This window comes from Pomacea canaliculata, linkage group LG7 (genome assembly GCF_003073045.1).
Source record: "Pomacea canaliculata isolate SZHN2017 linkage group LG7, ASM307304v1, whole genome shotgun sequence".
Taxonomy (NCBI): domain Eukaryota; kingdom Metazoa; phylum Mollusca; class Gastropoda; order Architaenioglossa; family Ampullariidae; genus Pomacea; species Pomacea canaliculata.
In genome coordinates this window covers 24,668,970-24,679,317 of record NC_037596.1, presented here as the reverse complement: position 1 = coordinate 24,679,317, position 10,348 = coordinate 24,668,970, and the positions used below count along the sequence as shown (strand labels likewise).

Sequence of the window (10,348 nt, the reverse complement as noted above, 5' to 3'; positions counted from 1 at the left end):
GAACTGTGACACAAACACAACGGCCAAACAAAGATGTGATAACAAATATGTTAAGAGTAGTCATCTGCTTCAACAACGCCGGAGTACTTAACTCTTTTGTTAATTTATTCTTAGGAACAGACTGATTCGTTATAACTGTGCTCTAGGGATCATTTAAGATTCTCTAATCATTAAATGACAAGAAAGAGGTGGTAAAATGTTTCGATTCGTAACAGTCATATTTTGTAATATAGAGAAAAGCTGCTTTCCTGTTTGAAAACTGTGTGCTGAGGGAGGTAGGGAATCGTGGCTGTCTGAGAAGGAAAGTTAGCGAGCAAATTTTTGAAATAAGACTGACACGACTTGTCCCACCTCCCAATAAAGTAACATCGATTGCCAAGAATGTAAGTGTCTGCAGGAAATATTTTGAATACTGTAGTTGAACTTCGTTGCTAAAAGGTTTAACTGTTCTTTGCCCCTAGGACATATAGTTTTTTAAAAATATCTTTTAATAATGTAGCAAGTCCTCCCCCTCTCTCTTTCTCTCTTTGTTACACACTCAGGTGGTTTCAAGACATACAAAAACATCCATATCCCTCCCACCCTGCATAGACACGAAACACACCCGAAAGCCCACATCAACACATTGTCACACAAGCAAACAAATTTACAATCAGTTCGAGCAGAAAGAATAAGTATTTGAAGATGACAGTTGTCTCAATAAAACAAGACACTGGGGTCTTCTAGAATGTGTGAGTTGCTTGTCTCAGTTTATCTACTTTGATACTTCCCTTGATGTAAGTCTCACACTGATTAAGTCAAGACAACAAAAAAATTTATTTAGTGATATAGAATAAATTATACTTAAATTATTGTAAGATCTGTAATTATTGTAAATTCTATAAAGCATGTCTGTTAATATAACACAGATGACAACATACTTTTAGTCGGTGATACTGTCAAATCAGCAGTTCATCAGCGATGTTAATATTAGTGTTTCTTGTTTACTAAAATATTTCCTTGTATTGAATGTGATGACTAATACATGTTCTCGCTGGATTTTCCTGTTTACTCAGATTCGAAGGACAACGCAATATAATATACTGGAAAGTGTTTTTTTTAAAATGTAAATTCAATGCATCCTGGGTAGAAAATGAAGAGGAACTAACTGCACCTGGGTTATACTAACATCTACAGACAATATTCATAGAACATATTTTTTACTTCTTTTTTTAAACAAAAATAAAAAAAAATAAAAAAAAAAAAACAGAAACAAGCTGACTAGCCAAAAGAAGGAAATATCTTTACTTATTTCACTGCGTTGGTAACAAAGATTAAGAGACTTCTAGAAACTTTTTATCAATTAATGTACTTTAAGTAATGTTTTCATTCGTGTACATCTCGTACTTCTGATGGTCAGATTAGAAAGCAAAACCCTTTGAGTTCTAAATCATTGTCGTTCCCAGGTATTGAAAGATATATTGTCAGTAAATTCGAGAACATGTCTGTTAATGTAACACACATTATAATATTTGTCAGTGACACTGTCATCCGAACAATACAATTCGTGTTTCGAGTTCCCTGAAAATATTTCCTTGTCAAATCGGACACCTCGTCATATTTTTCTCAAATTAAGGAAAAAAAAACCCCCACATAAATTAATGTTCTGGTCAGTATTTTTATTAATTCAATGCACACGTGCGGCAAAGGAGAACAAGTGAGGAAGTTAACGGTACAGTTAACGATTAATGGAAGAGAGAAGTGGGAGGATGGAGTGATAAATAAAACAAAAAATTCATTGGTGTATCTCACAAGACACTTGCAGTATTTAGTTCGTTGCCCTCTTGTTCCTTCCTCATTGGCAGACACACTTCAATGACTTTCCTTCAGAAACATCCTCCTAGTGTAGTGTAGAGGACTACTTGATTGGTCTGTGGCTTAGTCTTAGAAATGAAAATTGTTTATCGCTTGCAAAGATACATAAAAAATTGAATGTAAAAATATGTGTTGATTTTCTGATGACAAGTTGCATGCATTTGCAATTTGCTGCGTGTGTTATTTGTTGAACCCTCTATATCATCGATAATTTAATTTACTAATCACGAATATCGGAAACAAGATCATGCGTTTTGAAAGACAGTAGTCCGCAGGAAAAGACTAAAGAATTGTTTTATTTCAGTCCTTTGTAACACCAGGCTGATGTTGAATGTTTATACACCGATTATGTGGCAGATAACGCTAATTTTATATCAGATAATATCCTTTTTGCTGTCTGAGGTTAATGGTTGTATTTATTTTAATTTTTGTTTTTATTAACTGTACTTAAAATGGTAAAAAATGAAACACTTGGAATAAGAAAGGAAAAGCAAAAAATGACAAAATATAAGAATGAAAGCACAAATGAAGGATAAAAAAAATAAAATCGAAAGTATTTCAAGTTTTTCTGCAAAAACCAGGAACTTGTGATTGTATTTCACTTCGTTTGTCGGTTTTTCTGTCTGTTGGTATTTCTTGTCTAAACAGAAACACACTATGATAATTTAAAAACAAAACTTTACTTACAAATGCTACAAACTGACAAACATGATGCTCCCTCACAGACTGTTAAAATAACATCGCACAATAATAAAAATATGCTGATATTTAGGTTAATAAACTGCATCAATATCAGCCTTTCATTATGCAGATAAAATATGTTAAAAAATGTTTGCCACCAAAATTGCATCCTGTTTTTTTTTCCCCTTAATTTCAGTCTCCTTTAAATTTATACAAGATAAACACAGTGTATTTCTAGGATAGTGTACAAATGTGTCACGTGAAGAGAAGGAACAGTCAGCCCGAGTCGAGATCTGAACCCAGGAAAGCTAATAATGATCGTATTGGTAACAAGTATAATATTTGTAAGAAGGTAAGAAAAAGACAACCAATTTTACTCACACACACATGCACCTATAAATCCATCAATCTAAAGAACACCATCTCTTAATCTGTAAACTATTATGGGTATTGAACCAAATTATTAATTTCATGGAGTTAAAAGCTTACAGACCCTGAGTCACATTACAAGTCAGTTATGTTATAATCTACATTCATATAACACACGCTGCTGGTCCGAAACTGATGAGGGAAGATGAATGAAAACATTCAGATGCAACTGGCAGTGAAATATATCAATGGAGGCAAAAAACATCCTGAAATATCCAGTTTGTTTTATCTGTCTCTTTTTGTGACTAGATACAGTATTTGCTCACTTCATGTAAACTTATCCCTATACACACACAACATCAAGCTGGGATTCTTGTCTCAACTCTGGAATAACTTGCAGCAAGAGTCAACTTCTCTCTCATGGCGGTTGTCTGCCCTTACACTTGTGAGGATTTAGGACGAGCTGAGTGGAAAAGGGACAACAATAATTAATGCCAAGGTTGCTGATATTTATTTATCTGCATTTATTGTTTATCTTCTGTAATTTCACTTTTGAGTTTTGCGTTTTTGTGTAACTGAGTTTATTTCAAATGCCACATGAGAGTTAAAAATAAACTTTATGTACTTAGGATTTTGCAACCAACCACATTCTCAGAAATTTAAAAGCTAAACCTCAAAGCTAATTTGTTTTAAGAGGTTGACATGTGATATTTGTCCTAAGTATTATTCATTTTATCTGGTTGGAAACGCAAAATCAAAGAGAGATGGCTATGCTGAATTTAAAGCTACAATAAGATGTGTGTCTGTTTACCTATAAAGGTGTATGTCGTACTTATTTTTCAATATACATAAAGAGTGAACAAGAGGCACTAATAGTGGTAAGGGTAATAGCGATAGGGATAGTAGCAAATTTTGTATTTACCTTCAGCCTTTTTACCCATTTTACCAGTATCCAGCAACTGTTCCTCGGTCTCTGCTTCTTTCGGTTTAATCGGGTTATCAGAAGAAAGGAGAAAAGAAAATCGAAAAAAATGAGAAAAAACAAAAAAAGAAGAAGAAAAGAAGAAAGCAATAAAAACTGAAAATAAATAGGAAAAAAGACAAGCGAAAAAAGAAAAAAAATTACAAAAAGAAAGCAAATAAAAACAAATAGTGAATTAGTCTGATTCAATTAGTTTGGTAAAAAATGTTTCTGATGTAGGTAAGTGTGTGGGTTTGTAGACATTAGCCGTGATATCAAACTTACTTCTCTTCTTATCACTCTCATTCTTTTGGAGTGGATTTCCCTTGCTTCCTTTCTCTGTTGTTTTCTTTGCTGCTGAAACAAAAGCCACTTAAAATAAAGAGCGAAAAGACTTCCAGTTTAGAGAAGGTTTTATGACTTTTAATACATATCTACAAACAAAAATCATACAAGACCTTATCTTTAAAGCATGTTTCCTATTTTATTGACATCATTCCATACCCCATCTCCTCCCTTTCATCTTAAAATCATCTCACTGTCATCAGCATTATCTATGATTTCATCGGGTAATGTAAAGGGAGGTAATGCAACCACGAAGGAAAGGGTTATTTTTCTAAATCTTTCATAAAAAAAATACAAACAGTTTGGATGACAAAGATGGAGAGAAGAGAGAAAGGTGGAGAGAAGTGGAGAAGAAAATAAAGGAGAAATTTATGAGATTTAGGAAAAAGAAAGTGAAAAGGAGAAGAAAGGTGTTAAATGAAGAGAAGACAACTAGTAGAAGAAATTATTCTTGCCTCTGCGATGTCTCCAACAGCAGATTCCAACAACGACAACTATGATAGTGATAAAGACTGCTGCAGAAGCTGCAGACACGAGTTATTATGAATAACTGGCTGAGGAGGATTTCTGCGTGAAAAAAATAAAACCAATTATTCCTTCAGAGAATGGAAAATAGAGAAAACTTAATCTGTTGTAATGTGTAATTGTTAGTCTTTATTGGTTAGTTATTTGAATGTTTGTACCTGTCCTGTCTCCATCTGTATTTATATATTGTGAGGTGTTACGTTGGTCGATTGGAATGTTCCCCATCTACCAATGTACACCTACAGTAACTGATTAGTTTCTTTGATGAAGACGCAAAGTGCTCCGACATTTGCGTTAGTTTGGTACCATTGATAAGGTGAGAAAAGTTATGCAAGATCCGAACCTGTAACTTTACACCATGACTAGTGGCACCAGTGAGAGTTTGATCCCTTAACTAAACACCGCCATTTGTTTTCTACTCACTATTTTTGTCAAAGCCACCGACTACTTTGACCTCGGCATACAATTCTGGTCGGGGAGACCACTCCGCGTGGCAAGTGCACTTCATATCGTCTGTTGATGCCAGGGTAACGTTGATCTTTAGCGGACTCGACACCGTGTCTCCATCCACAAAATCCTCCTCATCTTCTAGAGGAGGTTCCCGACAGGTGAAGATCACCTTGGCAACCAGGGGTTTGCCTCCAGACACATTACAGAGGAGGATTGTTCCGGCTGAAAGATGTTGCCCTTCTTCGAGGCCTTCTATCATTGGTGGATACAGCGGTGGATCTGAATGTACACAATTTTTTTTAAATAATAATAATAGCAAGAAAAAGAACAAAAAGAAAAGCAAGAAGAAGAAAAACAAGAAAAAGAACAAGAAGAAGATGCAGAGAAGAAGAACAACAACAGCAGCAGCAGCAACAACAACAACATTCACCATTCGTTCACATGCTACACAAAGTAAAACAGTCTGTCACCACCACCGTAGTCATCACCCAGCCATCGCCATCTCCTGCATGACCACGATCCAACATCCCCACCACTATCACTGCCAAATACTCACATTGGAGATCGAGACTGATGTTGGAGGCTGCCCTTTTTCTGTGTCCTGCTGTTATAGGCGGTGCACTGAATGACCAGCCCATCGTCAAACCGAGGCAAAGGGACGAAAGAGCACGTGCTTTTCCCGTCGTTTTCTCTCACCTGACACCTGCTGAGGCTCCAGTTGTAACTCGGGGAGGGGTTCACCTCTGTGGCATTACACGTTAAATTAAGGTTCATCGTGCCGTTAGTAATAAAGGTGTCAGGTCCAACAACTTGCATGTGCTCGTCTTCTGGTCCGTCTGTAAATAAATAAATGAAAGTAGTATTCCTTGGAAACTTTTATACAGGGTTTAAGGACACAAGGGCTAGCTGGACGGCTAACTGTACTAAGGTGGTTTATTTTGTGTCAAATACTGAACAGGTGACACCAAGGCTTTATAAAGCATCGCTTACAAGCAACATGGAGAGTGTGGGTGGTGGATCGGACCACACCGTCGAAAGACAAGAGACAGGTGAAGGTCCTGCCGTTATCCAATCGCGTGACGTTTGACATCTGCATCACCTGCGAGTTGGAGTGACCTGGCCAGGTCAGAGAGAAGCCGTCTGGCAGCTCATCACCTGGAGCCAGACGACACTCACAGGTGCCTGACTGTCCTTCTGGTATCATTGTGCTGCAGTTGATAACTGGATTTTGTGGAGGGGCTATAACATTGAGGATAAATGATTAAAAATAGCTTCGTGCAAGTTCATTCATTTTGTGTCGGCATGTTTTTCTGTTTTAGTTCATTCAGGTGCACCTTCAACTAAATTAGGTAGATTTCAAAGTCTGTCTTTTTAATTCTTAGAGGCACAACATGAAAACTCACAAATAATAATACTAGATAATATTGACTTTCATAAAACATATTTACACACCTATACAAAGCGTGTACCGTGTTACATAAAAAACTGAAGTGATTATAAATGTTCTTTAATTAACTGTCAAAGTGGTGTTTTGTAACCATGAAATGTCAAAAAAATTAATCCATTACTTTCAGATTGTTAGTAGTTTGATACCTACATTTCACAAGGAAAACAATATCCGATGTTTGTTGATAGAGGTTTGGTGCTGGGGCCCATTCTCCTCTGCAGGTGCATGATAGAGGCGTGGTGCCTTTGACTCCAGTGTTAAAGGTGAAGTTTCTCCTGGCAAACGACCCTCCATTGCCAACCGTAGTGCCTCCTAGATAGATCACACCTGTCTGGTTGCAAGACACTGTGACCTCTGACACCAAAGGCTTTCCTCCCTGCACTCTACACTCCAGCGGCTCTTCGAAATACACAATGTTCCCTTGTCTGTGGCCCTTGATTACAGGACGGTTGGGTGGCGGGACTTTAGAAAAAAAGGTAGAAAATCCAAGATGATAATCATTATTTTTATGTTGATAAATAATAGTTATTGTCTTACTCATTATCTTCCTCGCCATCTTTGCTTGACGATGGTAGCGGTACTTGTGGACCTATGTTTGTGTAACTTTTTCTGTGTTGAATTTGTATCTTAATAATCATAATAGAGGAAAGAACTCACAAACAATATTCATCGAAAAGGCAGCTGTAGCCTTGTTGCTGTTGCCCTCCCGGCTTCTGGCGCTGCACTTCACCTGCGTTCCGTCGTCCCAGGGCACCTGCGGGACTAGAGTGCAGGTGCCTCTGTCCGAGTCGTAGGTTACGCACCTGTCCGTCTCCCAGGTGTAGACGGGGTTGGGGTTGACGTCTGTCGCCTTGCAGGTGAGGGTCATCGTCCTTGACCCGTCAGTGACGAATGGATCTGGTCCTTCGATAGCAGTGTGTGCATCGTCAGGCCCATCTACATGACAACAGTTGTGACAGTGTTAATGATGTAATTAGTAGTAATTTTGTGACACAATTATTGTTAGTGACTTTATATACCAACCTAAACTTAAATATCTCCAAAGAACAATAAATAAACTGGAGAAATAACTTCAAGATGGTGTTAGTGTAATCAAGAATGGAAGATGCTAGTTTGAGATTTATCTAAAAAAATTTTTCTAAACATCAAAAAGCTACTTGACTTAACACAAAAGAAAAAAAGGGGAAAAAGATGGGTCATCCCACCAATACTTTAGTTCAAGGATGTCCAATAATTTACTCCCAAAGAACAACTCACAGTTTCCTACTTCTATGTATTAACACCCTTTTCAATCTCCCTGTCAAGACTGAAATATGTCGGGATGGCATTTATACCAATAGTCGACATGCTATCAATTAACAAAAAAAAAATGCATTTATTCGAACAACATCCAACCCACACGGATATACGCATGCACGAACACCAAATTCTAAGTAATGAGAAATAGGAAGATCGATCCTGCCACGCCAAAAAACTACACAAGCACTTGGTGAAATCAATTTTCTGCTGAAGGACTGCCTAAAGCAGACTTCACACGGTGTGACAACTTGTAATAATCATGTGACCATTACTATTATTCATTATATATCCATCATGGAGTGTGTCTGATTTCTGGAAAATACCCTCTTCATTCTAGGTTCTTTCTATGTTCTTCCTTCTCGCGATATTTACAGTAAGTATTCGTATCGTCAGATAAGAGATTATATTCCTCGAAAATTACTTATTGAAGTCAAAGGAAATGCTTATTATATTTCTTACCCAATTTCGTCACACCCTAACTTTTGGCCTTGTGTCCACGCAAACTACGATATATATGTCTTAATTGTTTGAAGCACATAAATAATGTGAACTGTGCATCTGAGGTAGAAAAAATGCATTTATGCGAAAAGTGTATAAAATTGTTTTGAAAAATCAGAGGTCTAGTAATTATATTACGTGGAAGTGAAATGGGAAATTGTTTTACACCGACCTAGCAAGTTAGAATATATTACGACAAACAGCCAGCCCTGTAAACAGATATCCACGCGCAGAAAATAAATAAGGTATCCAAGACGAGATATGAACCCAGGACAGTCAATCATCACTATTGTGGTGACAGACGCCAGTTTGTTTACACAGCTAACACAGGGTGATTAGACAGTATATAAATAACTTGTACTGTAAATATAAGTAATCTCTGTCAACATGATTGCATTGCTGACATTAATACATCACACGCTACCTTGGACGTCTGTAATCTGTCATTACTCCTCAGACGACATTCGTAAAGTTTGAATAAATTGTAATAACTACTTGCACTAATTGAACTATGCTTACATGCCAGACAGAATTCGTGACACATGAATACAATCACTATCGATTGGCACATTAATGATTAGGAAATGAGCAAGGGACAATCCAGCTTCCCGAGGAGACTACAGGCCGTCTGCTTAAACTACATGCGGTGTGAGTTCTCAGAAATGAAACACAGAGCGAGGGATAAGATCTTATCCTTGACCCTAATGACAAATAACCCGCTTGAATATAATTACAGATAGTTCTGGCGACCCCTAGAAGCTCTGCTTATTTGAACTTTATGTCGACAGTATGATTAGAACGACATTTCTCATTACATACTTCCTGCTCGGGTACACTCTGACCTGGCGAGCTGTCTACTAAACACCCTGATAACAATACCGCCTCTCACTACCCAGTTTCTGAGGAAAGAATTTTTTTTTAGGTCGTCATAAGGAGGTAGAAAGAGGGATGTATATCTGGTGTTTACTAGGTCACAGACAGATATCACTGACTGACATGCAACTTGCAGCGTGTACGTGGCAGTTCGTTTCTCGCCATTCCAAACAAGAAGGCAGATGTAGGTTGTGCCGTTGTGTTGTCGCTTGACGTAGGGTATATCCAGGGTGGGGTTTGTCGAACGTCCAGGCCACGTCAGTGAGAAGTCGGCGGGGTAGTCACCGACGACACGGGCCTCGCATTCGCAGTTTAGTGGGTCACCCTCGGGGACAAACCGTTTGCAGGTGATTGTCGGGTCCGCAATGGAGTCTGTGAGAAAAAGAAAGTAAAATGAATGCAAGGAATTTGTCTGAGTCATGGTTTGATTACTATTAATACACAGTAAGAGCGATTGAACCAGAAGTGTGCGACAAAGGCTTTAAGGATCACGTGATGCGTGAAATAAGAAACCTCGAAGCAGCAAAATCGTGTAGGAGGTACAAAACAAAGGAAAAGGAGGAAAAAAAAAGACTTTTTACCTGCCAGGTGTGGCTGCTTCAGTAAACACAAGACCAGGACGAACTTTGCTGCAGAAACATCCTAGAATAGACGAGAAGAGATTGCGATGGTCACAAGGTATCACCGTCTGGCGGGAATTTCCAATAACCTTACCTGAAGCTCTACCTTATCGACAATCATGGTGTGTACCTGTTTAGGCAGGTAGAAGTGTATTTTTAGCTGCCACAAGCCTACTCACTGCTGCGTCGACTCTTAGTTTGTAAACTGCTCCAGTGAACAACAGTCCGACAAACACACAACACACCGTCCGTAGCTTACTCGAGGATGTTCTGTTCCAGGTGTTAAACCGCTGAAGGTGACATTCAGGGTAGGTAGACTTATAAAAGTGGTGACGTCAGTCCATTCTGTAGTTCTCCGAGCAAGAAAATAAACAGATTTTTTTTTTCTGAGAAGGCAAGAAAAGCCAGCAGCCTTTGGTGTAGTCG

The 10,348-nt window shown here is 38.1% G+C and overlaps 1 protein-coding gene across 5 annotated transcripts; it reads right to left on the bottom strand.

Annotated features, from left to right (window-relative positions):
- Window positions 1-5,166: 5,166 nt before the first annotated feature.
- Window positions 5,167-10,258, bottom strand: LOC112568699. Of its 5 annotated transcripts, none has more exons than XM_025246131.1 (7): window positions 9,884-10,258; window positions 9,426-9,674; window positions 7,290-7,568; window positions 6,783-7,094; window positions 6,176-6,424; window positions 5,742-6,021; window positions 5,167-5,464 (listed from the first exon to the last, which is right to left on the bottom strand). In XM_025246131.1, exons 3-7 carry the CDS (start codon window positions 7,498-7,500, stop codon window positions 5,386-5,388), a joined length of 1,131 nt encoding a protein of 376 aa, XP_025101916.1. In that variant the 5' UTR covers window positions 7,501-7,568; window positions 9,426-9,674; window positions 9,884-10,258; the 3' UTR covers window positions 5,167-5,385. The 5 variants fall into 5 exon arrangements, with proteins under 5 accessions (XP_025101916.1, XP_025101918.1, XP_025101919.1 ...); XM_025246133.1 differs by having other exon boundaries at window positions 10,017-10,258; XM_025246134.1 differs by having other exon boundaries at window positions 10,053-10,258.
- Window positions 10,259-10,348: the final 90 nt, after the last annotated feature.

Coding starts and splice junctions, on each gene's coding strand:
- LOC112568699 (XM_025246130.1), bottom strand. CDS start 9,000: ATGTGCCAATCGATAGTGATTGTATTCATGTGTCACGAATTCTGTCTG. Junction 7,569..8,948: donor TCACGAATTCTGTCTGGCAT/GTAAGCATAGTT, acceptor GTTGTCATGTAG/ATGGGCCTGACGATGCACAC. Junction 7,095..7,289: donor CTTTTCGATGAATATTGTTT/GTGAGTTCTTTC, acceptor TTTTTTCTAAAG/TCCCGCCACCCAACCGTCCT.